General features: G+C 45.1%; 1 protein-coding gene across 1 annotated transcript; it reads right to left on the bottom strand.

The window, feature by feature from the left end:
* Window positions 1-12,532: 12,532 nt before the first annotated feature.
* SERTAD4 (SERTA domain containing 4) lies at window positions 12,533-20,390 on the bottom strand. The gene is made up of 4 exons (XM_071739550.1): window positions 20,247-20,390; window positions 19,717-19,921; window positions 19,048-19,163; window positions 12,533-15,500 (listed from the first exon to the last, which is right to left on the bottom strand). The coding sequence occupies exons 2-4, from the start codon at window positions 19,904-19,906 to the stop codon at window positions 14,745-14,747; spliced, it is 1,062 nt and encodes a 353-aa protein (XP_071595651.1). The 5' UTR covers window positions 19,907-19,921; window positions 20,247-20,390; the 3' UTR covers window positions 12,533-14,744.
* Between the last annotated feature and the right edge of the window lie 4,549 nt (window positions 20,391-24,939).

Here is a 24,939-nt window from a genome sequence, read left to right as displayed (position 1 = left end):
TCCTCCAAGCCTCCACTTTGCACTGCAAAAGCAACCTTAGGGAGAAAAAGAACTCACATACAAAACCCACTTGCAAACTTCAGATCATGAAGAAGTTTCCGAGTGAAAAAAAAGCACATCCAAACTCAGAATGACAGTTTTTGTAAGCAAAACTGCTTCCTTTCAGTTCCTTCAGCTTCACCTGCTTCCCATGCTTGACACAGCAAAAAATCCCCTAAGCAGCTCATCTATTCATACCCAGGAACTGCTCATGTTTTTAATGTGTGTAATCTGGATGCAAGAATCATTAAGACATTAGTGCATTCTTAAACCATATCCTGTCATATTCATTGCAGGAAGCACATTAAAAAAAATCTTTTATGCAAAAATGTGACATCTTTTATCTGGGCTGCATGTAGTGAGCATGTGATCCTAAGTTTGCAAGGCAAGTCAGCATTACCCAATTTCTTTGTCAGGACCCTCTGGTAATGTAGAAAGGAAAAGGGGATTGTTAATAAAAATGGTAAGATGGTTGTGGTTAAGGTAAGAATAGGGCAGGCCTCTCCACTTCTGCAGCTGCATAAGGACTGGTGAGAGAGAAGACCATCTTAAAAGAAAACCAAAGGAAGTATGTTGTGAAACTGATGGTGAAATAAAGGAGGTAAATGGAAACTAATGAGAAGCTACTCATCCATGACTGGAGTCAGAAGACAGAAGATTTCAGAGAAATATATTTCAATCCATGACCCAGTTACAGTACATTTCTCTCCCCTTTGTCTCCTTCCAGCTTGCTGCTAGTGGTCATGTCCTCCAATTTACAGACAACATCCATCAACAAGCCTTCAGTCAGAGGACATGACTGATATTTGTTCTCCTTTGCACCTGTCCCACAAGCAAGGAAGTGCAACAGGCCAGAGCTCATCTGATAGTTAATCGCTTGGGAACTCACCAGCCCAAAACTCAAAGTTATTTCTGGGATATTCTTGAAGTTTACAACCAGCAGCATGATGTAGAAGTAATTGCAGAATTAACTGCTGTGCAAGTAAGTCTACATAGTGCCAGGAGGTTGCTAACAGATCTATAATCATCTTTCAGAGTGACAAATCCAGTTCTCTGAGTTGCGGCTGCCCCTGCCTCCTCAGTGCTTTGCAGCTTACAAGCCAGAGGAAGCACTTTCTGTAGCTCCAGGAGGGTGGTTTTATCATGCAAACAGTCTGGACTGTCTTCTGGCCACCTCTGTCTCCATCACACCCAAGTCCCAACCACTTCACAGGTAAAGAAATGGTGGGGGAAGATGCAAGGGAGAAATAGCATAAGGAAAAAGCAGTCTCCATTCACACCCTTATGTTCAAGAGGTCCAATGCTATTTGTAATTTTTTTTCCCTGTTACTGCTCTGGAAAAGAACCTGTCTCTATTTCACTATCTGTATCTCTTGGCAGCAGCTTCTACAGCACCACAAGGCAGAAACAAAGCAGCTGCATTTCAGATCCTCCCATTGTTGAGATACGAAGTTTAGACCCAGATCCAAATTTCTTCCTGCAAAACCATGTCTTCAAGTCCAGCAGCTGGTGTAATTTTGGATTAAGACTCCTAAGTTTGTCCTTTCTAGAGAATATAATATTTCACTAGTTAGATAGAGGCATAACAAATGGCTTGAGCAGGGATTTCACAATGAACATGTGATGATTAACTGCAGGATCACAGAGCTTAAAGGTGGGAACGAACTATTAGATCATTGCAGCCCTATGGCAGTTGCAGAGGTGTTCTCTGTAGTGTATCTCTCCCAGCACCTTGTTCAGGCTAGTTTTGAGTGGCTCAACCAAAGTCTCTCCCAGTTTCTTCCTGGAGGCTGTTCCACAATCAAGCAGATCTTGCTGATACTTACTTGATATTTAATTTCACCTGGCTCCAACCTAAAGCCAAGAGCTATCTTAAATAGTCCTTTCTCTCACTGGTGTCTTCGTGTTGCTCTTTTCTGGCCTTACATCACTTTGTTAATTCACATCTAGTTTTCTATTTGCCATCATTTCCCGTGATCAAGATCAGCAGAAAGTAAATAGCATGCTTCCATGTATGCTATCCCCTTCCCAACCTGGTCTTTCTTTGGACAGGTGACATTGAATTTCTATGGTCTGACTCATCAAGTCGTGCTCCTGGCCTCTGGCTCCTCATGAGGTGCCAGCATGACAGGCAGCAGGACCCACTAATTAATGAGATACAAAGATACAAGAAAGTCTTTCTTGAGATAACTTTATTTTACATGCTAGTGCAACAGGAGGTGGATGCAGACTTGACATGAGGCCCCATGGATGGCTCAAGGTCAGTTCCTGCCCTGACTTCAATATGTGGGTTTTTTACTCCAGGTTGTGGGTTTAGGTCTAAAGCACTGCAGCTGGTGCTGATGAAAGGAAGTTTGATTTGGTCATAATGTACAAAGCAGCACACTGCAACTAACTTCACAGATTAAGGCCGGGAAAAATACATTTCTCTCTTCAAGTCACGTTAATGGAGTATTTTCTGCTGGATCAAGATCAGACATTGTAAGGTAGACATTGTCTAATACAGAGAAGGATGTGGGATGAACAAATGCCAGAGCAAACAGTCCTAATGACCCTTGCTTTAAAGAGCCCAGAGACAAGACAGAACAAGGCCAGTGCTCCAGGAAACAGCCCAGCGAATGTGTGAGCACATGTGCATGTCCTACAAGAAGCTGTGCCCGGCCTCCCTGCTGCACACCAAACAGAGCTACTCCTGCCTGCAGGCAGCTGACTTCAGAGAGGTTTCAGGTTCCCGGTCAGGGAATACACCAGCCTAGCAGCTACACTCACACTTTTAACTCTGAGAGCTATCACAATGAGAGTGCCTGGTGTTGATCCAGCACTTCTAAATTTTCTGAATTCCCTGCTTACTGAAGGGTGAAATTAGACTCATACGCACAACTTCCAGCTTGCAGAAAGCAGCTCGGAGCAGGTAGGGGAGGGTATGGTGCACAGAGGATAAAAAAAGATGATTGTGGGTGCAGAGAAGTATACTCTGGCAACACAGACTTTGATGCAGAAAAGTTCAGTCTGGGAATTTGCATATGGAAATTCTTTATGAAGGTACTCATATTAACAACCTGAATTGCACTCTTAAGAGATTACAGTAGTTAGGGAGAGGTAAATGAGCTCTGTCAAAACAGGAACAGCTCTTAGTGATTCCCCAAAGCAGGATCAGGGCACGAACCATGGCAGACTTCCTCCATGTTCTGGCACTGGATAGGGAAATTACAGAGGTGTTTCTCTTCTCTTTCAAAGTAGAAGGTCTGGCAGCAGTTCTTGTCCAACAACGTGGGGTTTGAAAGAATTTAAGTCAAAGCAGTATTAATGCAAAAAAAAAAAAAAAAAAAAAAAAAACAACAACAACAAAAAAACCCAAAACTACCACCAAAAAAAGACACCACTGAGTTGTCTCCAGTTTTCCAGGTTCAGAGGTACAGGAGATGATGTGGTTATGTACCTTCAGCAGCTCCTTAGCATCAGAGAGGCTCCAGGAGGACCAGGAAAGGAAGGCTGACCCACAGGCTGCACCCAAGGTGCATCTTCCTCTCAGAGAAGGTACCTTTGGGTACCACATAGCTGCACTTCTGGGAGATTCAGCAAGATTGCAGCTCTTCTCCAGACAACTGTAAGGCAGCTGTTTCTTCCTAATAAGTTTCATTCAAACAGGGGCAGATCTTTCAAGAAGAATCTGCATATCCCAGGATATGCAGAAACTAGGATAAATGCAAAGACAAATGGACAGCAGTTGGAGAAAACCACTTAGGCCCACACAGGGCTGGGGCATGGAGGTTTTTCATACTGTGCAGATTTGGCTGTCACCAAACAGTTGCAAATATTTACCATTCCTTGTAGGTGTCAGAAGTTGCATACAGATATACCTACAGAAACTCCACACACAGAGCTCTCTGATCTTTCTAATCTTCTCCTGTTTCTCAGGGGACATAAGGTCTTACAGACCTCTGCAGCATACTTTTGGCCCGGAGGAAGTACAGTGGGTCTGGCAAGCATCAGGAGTTTAAAGCACTGTGGCCAACTGCTCTCACTGACCCCAAAAGCATCTCTGTCCTGCTGGATTCCTGTTTTCTCAGTCCAGCTCCTTGAAGAGGAAATAACACTCCATGGGTGTCCTGCTATGCCCAGCACATCTCCTGTGACAAGCCTTGCCCAGGGTTCTGCCTCTGTGCTAGGTTACCCATCTCTCTGGAGGTGTACTTGAGAAGATTACATGCCCATCCTCTGCTAAGTCTGGCATGCTTTGCTTAAAGTGACCACACTTCTTACAAAAGTGTGACATTAAGATGAGAGAACTTGTAGAGCCTATTTTCCTACATAAGTAGCATGAGCTGTAAAAAAATGGACAGGGGCAATGGATATGGTTGATGAAGCTATGTGGTTGTTAGAGAAAAAACAATCTGTTTTCTGAAGTCCTGGTAGAAACAGGCTCAGAGAGAACAGATCTGATGGAGACTCTGCAAGACCCCGAGTAAACACCATTGCAGATCCTAGGAAAGAGATTTTTTTTTCACACATGCGGTGCACTGCATTTGCTGTGGATGGAGGATCCTGTCTCAGGGTCTGGGGCTGAGCACTGTGAGGACACTGCTGTGGGTTAGCACTGTCTTGTGCTCCCAAACCTGTAGGAAGCTTACCTAAGATTCTTGCTTTTTCAGCTCTTGCCTTTTAAAATTCCATCATTGTTTTATGCTTTTGGGCTGCAAAGAAGCATTCTCTGCTATAAAAAGAACCAGTCGGTTTAAATCTTGGGGGGCTTTTTTGTGTTTGGTTTTGTGGTTTTTGCGGGGTTTTGGGTTTTTTTTGGTTGGTTGGTTGAACTTTTTTTGTTGGGTTTTTTTTTTGGTCTTTCTTTTCTCCCTTAAATGAATGAATGTAATGCTTCACCCCATGACACTCCCTACCACTGAATCTGTCGGCATCCTTTGTGTCTTCACGGACATATTTTCCTTATGAAAATCAGCTCTGTCTTCTCCACTGCTATGTGAAAGGCTCAAACAAATGTCAGAAAACTGACTGACAGACTGTACAGGCAAAGCAGAGAACCTGACTGTGTTCAGGGGCTGTCAAGTGCACAAAATAAACAAAAGAACAGATCTATGTAATTTTTCCTCACAAATGGCTTTCAACTACAACTCTTATTTTAGATAGTACTTGTGAAGGAAAGTGCAACACAATGTCATTGTGTTTTAAATGTAAAAAGTCTCATTAGTTTTGACAAATATGTTTCTCTGATAAATAGGGACATAAAGCCTAAACAACATTGTGTTTGTAGTAACCATTTGAAAGCTATGGCTTCCTAAAACTACCATAACTGTTTTAAGAACCACAAGGTGTTACTGCAATGCCCTGGTTTTGTCCTTCCTCAAAGCCTGCCTCAGGCTCTTCCCCCCAGTTATCTACTGGAGGTTCAGCAGCTTTCCTATGCCATGCACAACCACATCCAGCAGTAGGATCTTCTGTGCTCTTTGCTCAACTTGCACCTCCCTGCTTGATGAGGTTGTTCTGAATACAAATATCTGGGTGAGGTATATTGAGGTTTTGCAGAAATCACAAGCACCATGGATGAGGGAGCTTACACGGCTCCCTGCTGCAATACAGACAGCTTGCAGCGCTGACAGAACCGCCCTCCTAAGCTGGGATTTACTCTCCTGCCCTGCCAGAGACTTGCAATCCAAGGGGGCAAGAGAAAAGAGTTGCATATGCGGGTTATATTTTTAAATCCCTCTTTCTGACAGCAGGATGCAGCTGCAGGCTGCAAGCGCGTCTGACAGACATTGGACCCAGGGGAGAATCGGCTCTGAAAAAACCTTCCCCAGAATATTTTTGCTCCTTTCACTTCATTCTCTGCATTTCTTCTGACACCTGGGGTGGGTAATTTTCCTCAGCCAAAAACCAGACAAAAAAGGGTGAGAAAAGGGAGAAGAGGTATGCTGCAGACAAGTGGGCAGCTGGATTGCAGGTGGGCACAGTACACTTAACCAGCAGAAAACAGCTTATTTTTCATGAGCTGGGAGAAGGAGCATGGGTTTTGCAAACACCACTAGGCTGTAGCAGGCTCTGTTCAGCCTTTGCCATGGGTCAGGAGCAGAGGTGTGGGGGCAGCTTAATGCAACAAGGAGGGGAGAGGAGCATACAGGGAGCACCCAGGGGAAGGCACCCAGGCAAGGAAAGAAGCTGCACAGGCTTTGTAACCTCCTCTGCAACTAAACCAGTACAAATCTCCAATGTGCCCCCAGCACAGCTCTTGCTATGTGCTAACAACGAAAACATGATGAAGCATTTGCACCCACAGCCTTCTCCTTGCCCATGCAAAGCCATTCTACCTCTGTGCCCAGAGGGGCAGAAAGCAGCTGCCAGGGAGGCAGGGGCCACCCGGCTTCTCTCTGCTGGCCAAGCCCACAAGTACTACACACTCCAGTCCATCAGCTTCTGTACAGCAGGAAAAATTCACCCTGCATCCCCCCTGGATTCTACCACTGGCTGGGGAGAGCCCTGCTCCTTCACTATGCATGCCAGGCAGCCACATCAAGGGTCACTGGCACCTGGCTTTAGATGACCTGCAGCATGGTTACGCTCAAAACATTATTAATGTTTCTATATTTGCAATTGGAGTATTCAAAATGTGTTAACTTTAAATGTGGGAGAATCTACTGATTTCCTGTTTTCCTGGTCCTACCTGGAATTCAGATTTATGTAACATGCAACTGAATGTGTCAAGGTATCTGAAGGCTCGAAATGCACAATGCAATACTATAATATAGCTCTTTGTTATGCTAATTATTTCTTCCCAGCTGCTCCTGCAGTGAGTGCCAGCCCGACCTATCAAAGGGGAACAAAACCTCTAGGCGAGTTTTCTGCTGCAAGGTCCCTTCCCTCTGCACTCGAGGGGCTGGGGATGTGTCTCTTCCGGCACCTGTAAACCAAGCCTAGAGGCAAACCCAAATAATTTAATATTGCAGCTCCATCGCCAGTGGGAACATGAGCTAGGAATTAAAAAGCGATACCCTCTTGACAGTCAGGTTGCCATGATTTACATTTTTCTCTCGGGTCCCCTCCCCCTCCACATGCATCTTCTCAGCACTTCTGAGCAAAGGCGAAAAATGAGGCAGTGTGGGAAAACATCCAGTCAAACCTCAGAGGCTCTGCTGTGGTTCTGATTTTGGCACCCACCAGGGTAGTGCTGTGTGATCACGAAGGATTTTTAGTGTGCGGGTGTCAGATTCATGACAGCCAGAAAATGCTGTGGTGCCTTATTTAAATTAAAATTACATTTCCAAATAATAATAATAATAATTTTAAAAGGTTTCTTATATTCAAAATTAAAACAATAACATTATCAGCCTGATTGTCTTTCTATTATTTATGTTAATATTCAGTTAAAAGAGTTTATTTTGTCCCTGTGTTTCTAGAGCCTATAGAGATATTTTATTGATAGCACATGGAAATATTCAAAGGGAAAAATGAGCTTTGGCAGCTGGAGGGGGACTACTGGGGCCACCAGTGGCTTGAGAGGCTGGGAAGACCACTGGGAATGTGGGGAAAGCTCGTTAGCTGAATGTCTTATTTATAATGGTCACTAGTGAAATACCTCAAAAGCTGACATTACACTGTCATCTTTAAGCCTCAGAATTAGCAAACAGACACTTTCAACGGGTGGATAAATTCATAGAATAATAATCCTTGTCTCAGCCCGCATGCGGAATAAGGAAAATGATCTGACAGTTGCTTATGCTTTCCTCACATTTTAAGATTTTCTTCAAAACTGTGGTGACTATAAAGGTTATTTTAAAGTTTTATTATTGGACCTGTTCTGCAAAAAAGGTACATTTCAGGATGTGTCAATACTATGAACCTTACTTCTCATAGCAAAGACAACATCAAATTGGACACTGTTACACCAGTTGGTTTGCTGGTAAACCAGAATCAAACCTGTCGTGCAAAGGAAGGGGACAAAGAAGGAATAATATGCATTCGGCTTCTCCAGGTAAAATGTGGACCACTCAAGATTTAAAAAGTAGACAAACTGTATTTCCAGGGTAACAATAATGATAAAATTAATAGAAATTGAGAAATGTAGGTCACTTTGGTCATACTTGTGAGACTCGCAGAAGATAAATTTGAGGAAAACATAGTGAAAGTACACTGACAGGGTAGCAACACTTAATGTATGTGCACTGTCTGAAGGTTTGGTAATATAAAGGGCAATTGTGTTTGAGCCCAAACCACACTACTTTACTGAGAGGAATAAATGACCCCATGGCTGCCGTGCAGGTAGGAGGATGTGCCTGATAGGCAGGGCCTACTCACAGAAATAAGTACTGAGGATTTCATCCTGAAAGAGCAATGGAGGGAGGCAAAAAAAGAGTGACATTGTTTTTTAGGGTTGATGAAGGAAGAGAGCACAGGTTTTACACATGCACTGAGAGAAATTATTTTGGAGTTGGGGGAATAAAACTGGATTTAAAAATAATCTGCTGCTTGACTCCAGTTCCCTGTGGCAGAGGCTTTCCCTGACTAAAGAGCGAAGTACAGAGTACTGCGGGATGGAGGAGAGGGACTTACACTTGAAACTTTTTCTGGTGAAGAAAATTAGGTAGTGGGGAGACAGAATCAACAATAAGCAAAGATGCTGTCAGCTGATACAACCAGGCACAATTCCTCAAAAAATAATCTGTAAAACAGCAACATCTTACGCCAGATGAGGATCTCCTCACCTGTCACCTGACTGAAAGAAGTACCTGCAAAATTAGCCAGAAAACGCCAGAGAGCATGTGACACCAGCCATAGTTCACAAGTGACATGTGACATTAGAGATGAAAGATGGCAAGGGGACAGTGGATGTGTCACTGGTTGGGAGGTCCCTCTGAGCTTGCAGTAGACACACAGCCCTGAGAACTACAGGCCAGAGCACAGGCACAGGCACCCACTGCTCCCACCCCAGCACCCTCCTTTGCAACAGCCAGAGCTCTGACCTGTCCCAGGAGTCAGGCACAGCCTGTGGTCTGTCAAGGTGAGCCTGGCAGGGTATTCCACAGGGAAAGTACCACTACAGGAGGTAGCACTAAATGGGCTGACCTGGAGCAGGCAGACCATTCATCTCCTTTCTGCAATCCTGGTATGACATATGCTCTCTGCAGAAATCTGGGGAATAATACTGTATTAATTGAAAAGGATTACAAGCCACACAAACGAAGTTATTTTAAAATTTGGTATCTTCCTGTTTCAGGAATTTTTGGGGGTGGGTTTTTTTTTTTTTTTTTTTTTTTTTTTTTTTTTTTTTTTTTTGTTGTTGTTGTTGTTTTTTGTTTTTGCTCATTGCGCATGTTTCTGAGTGTATGCAGACCACCAGGCTGCTCACTCTCCCTGCATTCCTCAGAGGGGAATTTGAACACGGAGATTAAAAGAAGGTAACATATTTGCCTACCTGGCCCTTCAGCTGGATCTGGCGAGAAAGCTTTGCATACTTTGCAGCTTGCAACACTTCTGCAGAGCTGAGGTACTGAAACTCCATCTTCCTAGAGCACGCTTGGTTCCTTGCTATCACTTAAAGCCTGGGGAGAGCAACAACAGGCCAACTACAGCCCCCAATGCACCCATCTTCTCATTATTATTCCCCTAGAGTTTAATCTAACCTTCCACACCTGACCCCAGGCCACTTGACACGGGAAGCAGCTGACCCTGAGCGGTAATTTCAGTCTGGCCTTGCAGCCACAGCTGCAAGCTCAGTCCTCTCTGTGGAGAGCCAAGGGGAGTGGAGGGCTCATCCCAACACTCCCCAGCCCCAGGGCTGGTTCGGGCTCGGTTCCCTGCTGCAGACCCGGCCGGTACACCTCTCATGAGCAGCCCTAAACTGAGCAGGATTAGCTGCTGCAAAGGCTCTCGGCACCCTGCCACGGCTGTGTTTACATTAGAGAAAATGGACCTCACAGAGACAGTTTGCAAACACCACAAGACGAACTTTTGTAAACTCCCTCGGTTTAGTCATCTCTCCCCATCTGTCAGAGAAGTTAAAGTGAGATTGAAAAAACACAGGAAATTGCTGTGTATTCCAAGTAGTTGTGACTGAGCGGCTTGGCTGTTACATGGGATGCCTTGTGGAAGATTCACATCTAACATTTCCAGCAAGAGCCTTTGCACTGCTTTCCTGGCTGCAATCTTTTAGCAGGCTCTGCACACCCTCTCAGGGTGTTTCACACAGCTGCGTAACAACTCATGCCAGCATTAAAGAGCCCAAAAGGTTTCCTTAAGAAAGCAAGGGCAGCCCCTTTCTTCGAGGGGTTGCAAAGCAAGGGGCAGGCAATGAACAGTGTTAGGTGCCTGTGGGAGGCTTCCATGTGAGAGTTACATTTGCAGAATAAAAATGCTGCATGAAGCCTTTACCCCACAGCAGTTCAAACCTTTCTCGGATATGACTGTCTGGCTTGTGGGGTTTTTTTGGTGTGGTTTTTGTTTTTGTTTTTTTTTTGTCAGAACACCCAAGAAACTTCTTTTATCAAGGCTTCTGGCATGAGTAAGCAGCAATTGCTTTTGCTACACCTCTGGCTATAGTCTTTATCTCAAGACTGCAATGAAAGGCCAGGAGTTGAATGCAGACTAGAAGTTGAGTGCAGACACCTTCACCTCTCTGCTCCAGCCACAGCCCTCTGATCACCAGATCCGTATCACCCCGGCAGTGTGAGCTACCAGCAGCTGGAAAGACCATTTAGCTGACTGGGTTGCAACTGGCATGGTGGGTCTCCAGAGGGGCCACAAAGCAGCAAGACCAGTGCAGCCAGGTTACTTTGTTCAAATTCCCCTCTAGATCAAGCTGCAGCTCTGAACCAGCTCCCAGCTTCTCCTGTGCAACCCCAAAGGGTGATGGCACCCAGTGTACCCCTCCAGCAGCATCTCATGGTCTTCAGTGAAAGAACAAGTAGATGAGAGACACAGGAGGGTGGAGGGCCCACAGGAAGATGAAATGTGAAAAACATCTCTTTACCACAACTTTGCTTTGGGGTGTAACACCTTCAGGGCTGAAAGAAACACTTTATTTCTGCGGCTCAGCCTGCGTTTGTTTTCTCTGCAGAGCCAGCTGCTACGCTGGCATTGCAAATCGGTGCCAGCTGAGGCTATTTGAGTGCTGGGAATGCTTCAGTAACCCTGTTAAGCTGTTTCAACAGTTTAGCTAATCCAGTAAAAATACTAAAAATTTTACCCAAAGTATTAAGTATAAATGAAGCACAATGATATTAGGCTGCACAGTTTGAAAATGAACTACACATTTCCAAGGGGAATGTATTACCTGGTGGAAAGTGATCATGAAGATAAAATAGCACTTCTGTTCCCATGTCAGTAAAATAGACTTGACAACAGAAACATCTTTTTCTGTTGCTGTTTTCCATGTATTATTGAAGTACCATCATAAGCAGGGATTAGCCTGCTGAAAGGCACAGTACTTTATAGTCTTCCACTCTAGGAGCAAAGTATCTTATGAGAGTGAAACAATCTCCCTGGAGAAAAGCACTTCTGTCCAGTTCTTCCAGGCAGGTAGACTAGGATCAGGTTCAGGAGCACTCATTTAGGAGTTCTGCATGTGACATATGGATGAAAGGCATTAATGTAATCTTGGAAAAGAACCAGTTCTTGAAATTTGTGATACTAGCAAAACATCCTTAGTACTGGAGTGTGCACTAGAGAGAAGACCTATCTGGTTTACACTCAGCACAAGCCATAAATCAAAACAAACTTAAGCCATGAAATTCATTCAGCCTGACCCAGGTTGGAAATCCTATCAAGGTCTACTGTATTTCTGGCAACTGGACAAGGGTGTTTCCAGCTCCCTTTTCTAACACAAAATATCTCGGTCTCCTCTGAATCAAACAGGATAACTCAGTGGACCCCTGAGTCCAATACATCTACTTTCAGTATTTGGCCATCATTTTGTGAGGTAGGGTATGGAGAAAGGCAGGAAAGACCACTTAGCTTTAGGCCAGCCTTCATAAATTAAATGCCATTTCATGCCTTACAGCTCCTGACAACACTCATATAATAAGAGTGTCCAGAGCTGTAACAGGTTAATTTCTAGGTATCTCTGGAACTAAAGAAGTTGTTGGAGAGGTCAGAGTAGAGACTTCAGCTGGTGCAAATTTGACTGAGAAAACTGCAATGAGTTATATATGTGGGCTTGCTCTCAAAGACCAAGGAGCTCCTTGGGGTCAGAAAGCTTTTAGCTCCCTCAACAGTGTTAAGACAATTTGTAGTTTGGGCAGCATTTGGCCAGGCATTATCCTTGGCTGTACACAAATCTGCACTGAAGTCTGATGCTTCTTAGTGCACCTTCAGACTGTCCTAAAGGCTCCTGAAACCCTGATAGGGCTGAGTTCTGTCCTAGACTCAACTTCAGGTGCACATTCAACTACAACCTAAGCGCTTCATCAGGGAGAAATTTGATTAAATGGCATTTTCATAGGTGAGAAAGGCGAGGATGGCGGGAAGGACCCAGTAGCCATTGGAGATGTAAAATTAAAATGAATTTTGGTCATTTTAATAAATATATATCAATGAAATGTCACTTTACTACAACAACACATTAGTATACAAGCATCTAATAATTAAGCTTAAAACATCAAGTGTTTATCAAATATTGGAAAAGAGCAGACATTAAGAGACTATCTGGGTATAACACAAGAAAAATCATTTTTTAAAAAACTGGTCCTTTTGGACAAATGTCTAAATGATGATCCTACTCATACACTGTATGAATGAGATCTATATTCATATTATCGTTCATAAAAAAAAGTTTCTGTCTTGGAGAAATCAGGTGGGATTTGTACTTTATTTGTTGTTCTTCACCAGGATAACCCTTACAAGCCCATGTCAGTTCCAACTCTCCAGACCACATAAAGGTTATCATTGATTTACATCCTAGATATTCTCTCTGTACTCACCTTGCTTGATTGGGGGAACTTGTCACAAAACCCATCCAGTCTGCAAACATGACTGTGGGGTGTGCATGCTACCCAAAACAACCACAGTCCAGGAAGACTCAGGCTGAAGGTGTGAAATCCAGAGCTGAAGGTCTCCAACCCAGCTGACTCCAGCACCAAACCAGGGACAGCCCAGGGCTGTGTCCCTCCAGGCACCCTGGTGCCCTGCATGGAGCTGGCTGCTCCCCCAGAACAAAGGTGAAGTTCACCCTTTGAGCAAGAACCAAGCAGAGAAGAGGCCACTTGGATACACAGTGCCGTGGGAACAGGCAGCTATTATGAGTCAGCCATGGCTTGGATGTGGCTATTTTGGCAAGCACATCCTGCCAGTTGTTATGGGGACTGTGGGAACTAATTAATTAGGTGGATCTAAGATCCAAAATACTGTTGGTCCAACCCCGATTCATGTCTTCTGGGCACTTTTAACAGTACACTTTGTCAAACAGTCTACCTAGGGATGACTAAATGTCGTCCTTAGCCACTGAAATCTCAGCTCATTTCTCCAAAATGTTCTTTTTTAAAAATTAAACCCCTTACATTCATTTAGATAAAATCATGGTTTATCGCCACATTATCAGTTAACATTGTGCTTTTTGCTTTCTTGTTTGTTTTTTTTTTTAAATCAACAGCAAAAGTCATAGAAAAATTCCCGCATGCTTTTGCAATCTAAAAGAGAGAAATTATGCAAAACAGAATAAAGTATAAAACATGCCACTGGTTCATGAACTTCATTATACGAAGAAGGAAAAAAAAAAGAGCCCCAGCAACAGACAGTTGCCATAGAAACACTGAAGCATCCAATGCTTGTTTACAAGAGACATCTCTCTATTGTTTCTTAAATCCCTTCCGAAGGATGGCAAATCAAAAAGCAATTGAGCATCAAAAGGGAAGAACAGAGATGTTTGAATAAGAAGTTGAACTCAGTACTTCAAAGGTTAAAGGTTTCTAATAATATTGATCCACCCTGTGGGGTTGGGTTTTTCTCTATTTAGGTTAAATCCCTGCTGTATCACTGATTTATACTTAATTTTCACGCTGGCAAAAATTAAGACAAAAAGTAAGGCACCAAAAAAAAACCTGCCCTGTATAACAACAAGCTTCATTAGTTACTACAGCCGAGGTGAAAACGTGCAAGAACTTGAGCTGCATGTTGTGTTTCTGATTAAGATCCCACAAACAGGTTATTTCTTTATGCTATGTCCTATTTTGTCAGTTGAAAAAGATGCTGAATCCGGGAATTTGAGAGTATCAGTACAAAATGTAAATTCCCAGTCCACGTAGACAGTTCTTTCTTGGAACAAATACTGAGTAACGGAGCACATCACCCTTGCTGGTAGCATCAATTTGTTTACCAGACTTCTAATTCCTTGGTAAACATAATGGAGGTTCTTCTTAATTAATGGCAGACTTCTTGGGGGTGGGGACATATGAAACGATATGTTTTCCCCATCTGGCTGATTGGTATTTTCAGTAACAAAAGCTACACCATAGCTGTACAGACTACAGTGCTGAACAGTGACACAACTGCATTCTTTATGAAGTCTCCATATTTATAAATAGCCCGCTGATGCAGATCATAGAGATGCTTTATACAATCTGCTCCCCAGTCACTTAAAACTACATGTAATGTTTGTGGCATGATTGTATCATTTGTAGAAAACTATAAAAAAATCAATTCAAAATAAAAATTTGATAGACGAACAAAACATGCTGCGCATGCTTCAGCAGAGCAAAACAGATGCCTCATATTTTACTTCCTTTGCTGCAGCACGTTTTATTACTCGGTATAGATTCCTTTTTCCTTAAAGATTTTTTCCAAGATTCAGTTGTGTTGCTCTTGTCATTGCATCCAGTCTCAAAATAGTCATAAAATTTGCCTTTACATTCAAGAGCATGGGTGCCTCTTACAGGTTCACAGTTTAGAGTGACACTCTCTTGCTCAGGTTCATTACCTTCTTTCTCGTCAGTAAATTTTGCCTTTTCCTGATTACTGTGAGACCTGGCATTAGTGATGAATATTTCATTAGCAGGTATCTGGTCGTCGCTCCTGTAAGAAGGGGCGCTGCCAATGTCATAATCCACCTGCTGGGAACAGCTTGGCAAAGAAATGGAGGGGGAGGAGGAGGAGGAGGAGGAGGAAGAAGAGGAGGAAGTATTTTCTGTACTATCATTAACAGAGTAGGGTAGATTTAAATAGTGACTGCCACACTCTTGATAGAAGCAGCACGTTTGGAGCTTTTCATACTCCTCCTTCGCCATCCGAAGGCGTTTTCTGTACGGACAGTCCTGAGGCACAAACCACTCTTGTGGAGAGGTGCCACTGAAGGAGCAGGTGGAGAAGCACCAGTTGTTTTGCATGATGATTTCTCCATGGATTCTCTTCATCAGATTGTTGATGAGGACGGATCTCCGCAGGTAGACTTCAGGATCATCAATGAATTTCAGCTTTTCCAAAGACATGTAAAGAATGTGGGCCCGCTCCTCAAACACAGAGATTGTCTGAAAATGCAAAAGACAGAAAAAAATGTTCCAGGCAAGGAGAAAGAAAATTAAGCAAAGTGTTCCCCCTGTGCCACTACTTTCCTCATTCTGAGACACATAAGACTGGCTTTTCATTTTGCACAACCTTCCAGCTGAGGACCTGCTTTTTTTTGGCCGCAGCATCCACCCGGGTTTAGGAGGTAAGCGCTCGAGTGTTACACCATAGAGGCAATCACAGGGCACAAATCCAGGATAGGAGAGTGAAATCCAGATGCACTGATCTGGCTCCTTGTTTGCATTTGGGGCTAAACCATGATACTGTTGTGCTGCTTTGCTGCAGTGATGCAGCTGGGGGTCTTTTTGATGTCAATGGACCCAATTCCATTACCGCCTGGGGGGCTTCTACAAAGCTCTGCAGACAAGTTAAGGTGCCCTCCCACAGCCTCAAGTTTAGAAAGATGCAGCCAACAGCCATCACCTCAAGCAGCATTTTATGGCAAAGGCCCTCCAGCAAGGGGGTCTCCATTTGCCACACTCCCTAATACTGCTCTTGTGAACGCAGGGAGGGAGGCAGGGAGAAACCCATCTCAAAGCATCACAGCATCTGGAGAGCAGCTGTTGGCCTGTGTACTACACACCCTGTGCTCTACAGGACCGGTGGGAACGCTGATAGGCAGGGACAAGGTCAGGAAATTAAGAGAGGATAGGGATTTGCAGAAATCCTGGCTCGCTGCCCACAGATTTGTTCTCCTTTCCATGGTCCTTCCAGTACTCCCTTTCTCAGCACTGTGAGCATGAGCAGGTTACTGCCCCTGGGAGGCCCCCGATTCTGCACTGTAATTGCTACCCTGGGAATCAAAATAAGAGAGGGGGCAATGCATGCTACTGTAAGCACTATTAACTAATTTTCATTTTTAGTAAGAATTTGGTTTGCGTAGGAGGAGAGCAGCACAGCACAAAGAGAGGCTGCTCTAAATCTCCCCCATCTGTGGCTTGATCATTCTCTTCCCTTTCCCACATGGTTACAGCATTTTTGCAGAGTGGAAGTCGTAGCTATGAGGACTGAAAGAGCTTAAAGCACAGCTGCTTTTCACATCCATTCAGCTCTTCTCAGCCCTCTAGCTCTTTCCACAGCCTGGTCCTGTCTGCAGGGCTTAGCAGAAGCACAGTGCCTCATAAAACCCAAAATTGGCTGTGTTTTCACAAATGTTCACAGATGAAGCTCTTCTTTGTTAGAGAGAGTAATTTTCTATAATAAATGACTCATTTTAAATTATATTAAGCCTATAGTTTCATTTGTGTCCTTTATACCTGCTGCAGCAATAGTCAGTGAAGCCATAAAAGCCTGGAGCAGGCCAGTAAGCCTTGAACTGGGATCGTTCTGAAGATACATCCTGGAGGGCCACCAGTAGGAACAAGCTGTCAAAGGCTTTCCACCACAAATGTTTGCCAACAGCCCTCTGGAGAGGAGCTCTAGGCCCTACCTTCATACCCTATTCAGAACAAGGAATATCAAAACATAAGTCTTTCTTTATTGGAAAGCAGAGGTAAGAAATCTGAAGGAATCTGGTGGGCATCCTCCTTTCCCCAGAGCTCTGTGTTGCAAAGCAGAGAACACATCTGTGCTGAAGAGAAGAAACGGGTGACCCACGGTTCCCAACATGATTCACCTCTATGACAGCACAAAACGATGTCTGGGACAGGTCTGTCCTACCAATACCTCTCCAACTGATTTTTATGCTGTTAGAAAGGAGTAAGTAACTATTCGTCTTCTTTATGAGGAAAACAATCACTGACAGAAAAATCCAACAGTCTAGCCAAGAAAAAAGCCTGGCTGGAATCAGAGAGTGATGTGACATGTGGGAGACACGCTCACTAAGCAGAGCACATTTTTCAACACCCTTGGTGCTATTTATTTATTGCTCTGGCAGCAGAACCGACACCTTCTGGAATTTACTGCGCAGAGTTTTTCACCTTCCCGGTCAGGTTCTTGCTTCCAGCCAACACTATTTGTAACTGAAAATTCCTTTGGTAACTCTAAGGCCCTTCGGAAGTGAGCTCGGCATTACTGTTCACCTCTCCTCTGCAGAAATCCCTCCGGGGACATTGGATCCCATCTCCCCACCCAGTGTCTGTGGCAGGGATGAGGCACTCAGTTCTCCTCACGTATCAGAAGGCTGCCTCTCTGATGCAGGTGAAGAGGCTCTGGGGCTCCTGTGGTACCATTGCCTCCCCTAACCTCTGCTTTAGTCAGGTTATTTTGTCCTCTCTGTTGCCAGCAGCACCTGGATAGCACGGGACTGCCATGGGACAGGTACAATCCAGCAAGGTAAGGATGGTATCTCAAGGCATGAGCTATTCTTAAGCAAATAAATCCAGGCATTCAATTCATAGAATCATAGACATATTTTGATTAGAAAAAAACTTTACGATCAAGTCCAACTGTTAACCAAGCACATTGCAAAGTCCACCACTGAGCTGTATCCCTAAGCACCACATCTGCAAGTCTTCCAAATAGCTCCAGGGATGGTGACTCCACCATTTCCCTGGGCAGCCTGTTCCAATGCTTGAAGAAATTTTTCCTAATATAAAACCTAAACCTCCCCTGGCACAACTTGAGGCCATTTCCTTTCGTTCTATCACTTGTAACTTGGCAGAAGAGAACAACACCCACACTGCTACAATCTCCTTTCAGGTAACTGAAAAGAGTGATAAGGTCTCCCCTCATTCTCCTTTTCTCTGAGCCAAACACCCCCAGTTCCCTCAGACACTCCTCACAAGAATTGTTCTCCAGGCCCTTCGCTAGCTTTGCTGTCCTTCTCCAGACACCTTCCAGCACTGCAACACCCTTCTTATAGTGAAGGGCCCAAAACTGAACATGGTATTCAGGGCTTCAGTTCCCGACAGGACTGAACTCTTAATGAACAAGAGCATAAAATCTCTCTCTCTCAAAAAAGAAGTTATATTTCAATTTATGTATTCACTGGCCTGGGAAATTCTCTAATCCTTTTCCTGACAGCTCTCATAAAAAAAAAATATTCTTTCATTTATTAATTTGTTCTTTTGGAATTACTAGCTTTTTAATAAACAGGATTAGATACTGAAGGAGCTTGTACTCACTTCCCGAATTATTTGTTTTTTCTTGAAGATCTGTAACCCATTTGGGGTACATGGAACCTATTACTATTTCCTCTACTGGAAAAAGTTTTGAATTAAGTGGCGAATCATGGGCCCTTTTTCTTCATGTTTCTTGTATCTGCTGTTCAAATGCTGTTAGGGAGCTGTTTCTGTAAGCATGATATAAACTATCTAGGAACCAAATAGTCTGAAAGTTATTTCCAGCATTTTCATTTACAGTTGTTATAAATGAAGCCTTTGCTTCTTAAGCAATTCGATGACAATAAAACAATAAATATGAGAATGTGACAACTATTTGTTTCTGAGCTAACAGCTGGATCACTCCCCTAATTTCAGCAGAGTATTTCAACCTTCTGGAAATGGGTCAATCAAGTGTTACTAAGCATTTGAAAACCAGAATAAAAATAATGACTATTAGAAAACATACTTTATGTGTACAGCTGCTGAGTGGTGGATGAAAATCCTCTTCTTCCACATATTTCCTTTTAAAGTATGTGATCTTGGATGTTGTTACAGGATTTGAAATTCCCCTGTAATGTGATCCTGTGGGTAATAAATCAGATATGACAAATGACATGCGGTTTGCCGGAGGTTCTCCAAACAAAATACTTTTCATTTCCCTTCGCGCTCCAGAACTCCACCGCCTATTTTCACATATACAGTCACAGCCACCAGAAATAAACCCCTCACCTGCCTAACACATAGCTCGCCCGGCGCCCCGGCTCGGGCTGCCCGGGGCTTTTCTAGCAGGCAGCTGGGCAGAGGGGCAGCTGCCGTCCTCAGGACACCCGGCTTCGGGAAAACTTCCATTCCCGCCCGCCGCCGGCCAGGCGGGCAGCTGCCTGCCTTCCCCGCCGGCTCCCGCCTGCCTGCCCGCCTTCCCCATCGCCCCGGAGGGGCCAGGTGCGACGGAGAACCCCGCGCACCTGCGGCCCCGCCGCTCTCGGCCCCCCACCCCGGGGGAAGGTCAGGGATCCCCCCACTTTCTGCCCCCGCCCGCCGTCAGCCGACGGAGCGGCCTCGCCTCCCTCGGCGGACAAACCTCCGTCCCCCCCTGCCCGCCGGGGGGAATCGGGGCGGCCCCGGCGGTGCCTACCTGGGGCGGGGGTCCCGGGGGCCGGAGGGGCCGGGGGCTGCGGGGCCGGGGCGGTGGGGCCGGGGCTGGGGCCAGGGCCGGGTCGTCCGCAGCAGGGCGGCTGCCAGAGGGCGCGGTAGGCGGCGAGGTCGGCGGCTCCCTCGGCGGCGATGGGGCGGCCCAGCCGCTGCATGGGCAGCACCAGGGTCATTGCGGGCGCCTGCACCTGGAAGCGAAGCAGCACAGTAAACGCCCGGCACCCCCTTCACTGACACCCCACTAGCCCCCCACCTCCCCCGCTGTGTTCCGCCTCCCATGCCCCCCTGGCAGTCATACCTCTACGAACGCCTGTGTGAAAAAACACACGCATATATATCTTATATAGACACACTTTTTTTTTTCTTCCTAATTATGGCAGGAAAAAGACCTTGAAAAAGACGCAGCTCCTCTCTGGCACAAAAGGCGCAGGGTCCCCGGCACCGGGAGTTTTTGCGCACTCCCCCCACCCCTCCCGCAGCCCCCTGTCCCCGTCCCCGGCGGGGCTCACACACCGGCACGGATCCGCTCACTCGCTTCCCATCCTCTCCCGGCGGTGCTGGCACGGCGCGCTCGGCACCGAGGGGTGTGCGAGTCTGTGTCTGTGTGTGAGAGTGTGTGTGTGTGTGTGGTGTGCCTGTGCCTGCCGTGCGGGTGCCTCCGTGTGTGTGTGTGTGTGTGTGTGTGTATGTGTGTGTGTGTGTGTGTGTGTGTGTGTGTGTGTGTGTGTGTGGTGAGTGTGTGAGTGTGCAGGGGGTGCCTGTGTGCGAGAGAGAGCGCGCCCAGCAGTTGGGGATCGCCTTCCTTCCTTTTCTTCTTTCTTCCCTCCCAAACAGAACAGACAGCAGAGACTTAGGTAGTTGTTTCCACTAGCCCCGATTGGACTGAACTGGATCTGCCTCCAGTCAAAACACTGCGAGACTAAGACAGAAAATTGGCTCCGGTTTCAAGCCGTGAGTTGCAGTCCCACCGGAGCCAAGCACAACATCGGCGGAGCGGGCGGAATATTAAGCAGGAGCGGGGACTCCGGGGCCAGCGCCAGGCTGCGAGCTGCCTCCTGCCGCGACAGCAGGCGGGAGCGGAGGGGAGGGGAAGGGAGGGAGCAAACTTTCTGCGAGGGGCAAAGGATGAGTTCATAGTCACCTACTTCTTGGCAGAAGAGCGCGGAACAATGCGCCCAGACACAGCCCGGCCCCTCCCTCTCCTTCCTCCTCCTCTTCCTCCTCTCTCGAAGAAAGCGGGATGTAGTTGCCCCACGGTGCAGCCCTCCCGGAGAGAAGACGAGGGCCCGAGCAAGCAGCCAGGAGGAGGGGCCGCAGGTGGGCAGGTGGAATTCCAGCAATTGTTTGTGTTAGCAGCTGAGCGCTCTCTAACAAGAGGAAAAAAATAAACCGCAGCCGAAGAGGGAGGAAAAATAAATCATTCACATCTGCCGGTTGTTTTCTTAAATCCTGGAAGAATGCACAAGGCTGCTACTTCATTAAAAAACGGGCTTCCAGCATGTGCTAACTTTGTGTTCCTCAGAAGCCTGCCTGTGTTTGTGGGTCTGCCCTGTGCTCCTCTTAGGGGCAGAAAATGGGGGCTGAAGGGAAAGTCAGCTGAAATCCCTGAGCAGCTTGCCTGTGGACAGGCCACCAGACCACACTGTGATCATACTGAAAGATGCCCAGACCCCTCAGAATCAAACTTCTGATCATGCACAGCATATGCCCCTCAGTCATTTTCTTGCTGTGGCCAATTAGTGCCATCTTGCTTTTCCTGGGCAAAGGACCAATGACACAGGGAATGGGAAGCCCACAGGCCTGCCCATGGGAAGTTATCCATGACACAGACAATATATACACAGACAATATATATTATTTATTCCCTGCACCTTTTGTTACCAGCTGAGTACCAACACATGGAAAGACTGGTTGAAACACCAGGTCAGTCAGTCTGCTGACCTAAGAGCAGGGCCAAAAAGTGGCCCAAGTAACAGCTAAAAAGTAATATATTTTGTGGCTGAAAAGATTACGCTGGCATTAGAAAGCACTTGTGGACTCTTCTCATTAATCTGCACCCAGGAATCACTCACAAGGAGACATCAATCTTCTCATGTTGGCGTGATGTCAACACTCAGTGTTTGTCCTCAGAGAATAAGGGTTGGAAAAAACTCTTTGCTGCTTTGGTAAAGTCAGGATCTCTTTCCTCGTGATGAATTCAGCATCACTTAGTGGATAATTTTTTAAATAAGAACTGGAGAGCTTGACTGTGATTTCTGTTAAACCTATTTCATGACAAAAATGAGTCTTTCTATGCTTCAGCAAAATCATACGGGAATGATGGAAGGAAGGATATGTTGGGATGCCTTCTGCCCAGCGCTGTTGATTTATCTTGAAAAACTGAGTACTCTGGAAAGGCAACGAAGTAAATGAACTGCTTCTGCTATTCACAGCATGCAAAATTAATAGCAGCAGGCCAGTTAACTTCTATGAATTGCTACTGTCCATGCACATTCTCCATGTTTCCAAATTGTATAAAAATAAGGCATAAATAATAGAGGTAGGAGACAAAACCCTCAACAGTCAGAAAACCAAAGCCCCAAACCAAGCTTATAGGTCTCAGCATGTGTCACAAAATTGTATAGGTGGCACTCAGCTCCAAAACAAGCCCCATTCTGTAGCAAAGGAATTGCTTCAGCACGCAGAACCAGCCTGTTAAAAGGGCTTGTGACTGTGGGCATGCTATTTATTCCCATTTGATTTTCAGAAGCACTGATTTCCAGCTGCTGCAAGTGAGTGGGAAGGGAGCTGCGAGCACTGAGCACATGGGAAGACTCAGCCTCCTGGAAGGTGAAGCTGGATGTGGCAAAACTGAAAGCCTGAAGTAGTACAAGGTGATATTTACTGAGAAAGTGCTACTGGACATAGCTCACAAGCAGGACTTCTGGCATTGCTCCTGAACAGCCAACCTACTATTTCTCCTCATTAAGGGTGTAAAAAAAAAAAATAAAAATCCCCTTCTGAGTATCTTGCCAGAAGTCATGCAGCAAGTCAGTGTTAGAGCCAGAAATAGAACCAGATCTCATCGTCCTCCAGCCATAAGCCCAACCCATTTATATTACATTATCATACGTCGTGCAGGGATTTCATCCCAAATCCCGCTCATTTCAAGGAGTCTTTGCAGAACAGCACAAGCATTGTTACATTTCCATTAACACCACTGGAAATAAAGGATGAGAGATGTACATTTGAGTATACAATACGTTTGCTGTATAAAATTACAGCAAAAGGTTGACACTTAGGGCTGGATTCAATTTTGAAAAATCCATTTGGGAGCCTTGTGTGGGCTCCAGTGGCATGGAAGCCAGGCACAGTTCTTTATTGAACCCAGCCCTCCATCCTTAGGCTACCACAATTTTTCCATTTCTGTCAGCCAAACGCACGCAGTGTGAGGACACCCTGAGGCATCTACAGCAGCCTGAAGGTTAAAATGTCAAACTTTTTTCGTATGCAGTTTTACACAGTAAGACTACTATACATTGCCACGCTACTCCATTTGCTGGGGTTTTCACTCACTGTTCCTCCAGAGCCATTATGATGTTAATGAGAGAACTGTAATGATGCCATTCACATTATAACAAGCATGATGTGATGTCAGTGAAAAGGGCTCTTTATACAGTTCCAGAATGCCTCTAAAAACCCAAACTTTAATATAAAATGCCTGTGACAATAATGCTGCAGGTCTCTCCAAGATCAGTAATGACTTGAGACGACAATTCCTTTCTTTGCTCCCGGGTTTGTACCCAAGTACTGCAGCGGTTTTGGCCTTTATCACATATTCTGGAGTGTTTCCATTGCAAAACAACATGAGGAGAAAACAGCATTTCTTACCTGTGCTATACCATTGTTAACATCTGGACTGCAGTGCTTAGAAAAAGAAACTGCCATCATTTTGGTAGCTGTTACCTTTCTGACATTACTGAAAATTTACACTGCAAAAGCAGCCAGAAATCCCACTGCAGGAGCACTGCACATGGGCTGTGCAGCCCCACAGGCTGTGAAAACAAGTGACATCTGGAGAGAGGAAGGAGAAAGGCACAATCACGTGCCCAGACTGCTGTACATACCTTAAAACCAGCAAACCCCAACTATATTACACTTGAACGATTCCAGGATAATCTCATTGTTAACTATCTGCCCTTTATTGTTTCAGCTAAAAAGTTTGGTACTGCCAACTCAGCTGAGAGAACATAGGGCATCTTCTGGGTAAGAGAATCACAGAAGAGGTCAGATAGGCTCCCCTGGGAGCAGCAGCTAAATGGACCAGGACACCAGCGTCACTGGTGAAGAGAGCAGAGCCATACAGCAGAGACAAATGATGGAGTGATGACAGCTAAGGTGGAGCTGTGACAACCAGCACTTGGATATAAAAGGCCAGAGACAAACAAAGAGGAAAGGTGGAAGGTGGATGGGCTTTGACCACAGCAGTGGACAGGGAAGAGGATGCTGGGAGCTTGTGGCAGTGAGATAGTGCTGGCCCTGGGTGATTTTCTGTTTCTTCAACTGCACCTCCTATCAGAAACACAAATTACACCATCTAACACATGCATGATGCAGGGGTGGAGTGCAAGGGTTAAGGCTGTCTGAAATAACTAGACTGGTAGAACAACAGGTCTGTGTGCCAACAGGGTCAGTTCAGCTCTTCATCCTTTGGAGGTACAGATAAACTATAGGCTTGCCAAGTCTAGTGTTTTTCCCTGTATTTCTTGGCCCTCACCTCAGGGAATTTCAAGGAATCCACTGTTTTTTTTTCTTTTTGCTTTCTCTTTTTTTCTTCTTTTTCTAGAGCTGGATTTACTGTTCAGTGGAAAAGGGATTCTGCTCTGGCAGGGGGGTTGGACATGATGATCTTTCAAGGTCCCTTTCAACCCCTAACATTCTGTGGTTCTGTGATTAATTTGAAATCAGAAATTGATTTTGGTGTCAAGATACACCCCTCCATGAAAGTGTTTCAAAGGTATTTTCTCTTAGCTTCTGTCCTAATTTAGATTATCCAGCTCCAGATGTTTGAACGTCTTTCTCAAGACAGAATTCCAAGCAAATATTTCTCTAGCTTTCCTAATTCCCACATGCCTTTTTTTTTTTTTTTTTTTTTTTTTTTATTTTTTATTTTTTATTTTTTATTTTTTATTTGGTATATACTTAGCTGAATTCTTGCCAGAAAGAC

Source organism: Heliangelus exortis, chromosome 3 (assembly GCF_036169615.1).
Source record: "Heliangelus exortis chromosome 3, bHelExo1.hap1, whole genome shotgun sequence".
In the NCBI taxonomy this organism is placed as follows: Eukaryota; Metazoa; Chordata; class Aves; order Apodiformes; family Trochilidae; genus Heliangelus; species Heliangelus exortis.
The sequence above is the reverse complement of the archived record's forward strand: the minus strand, read 5'-3'. Positions and strand labels throughout refer to the sequence as shown.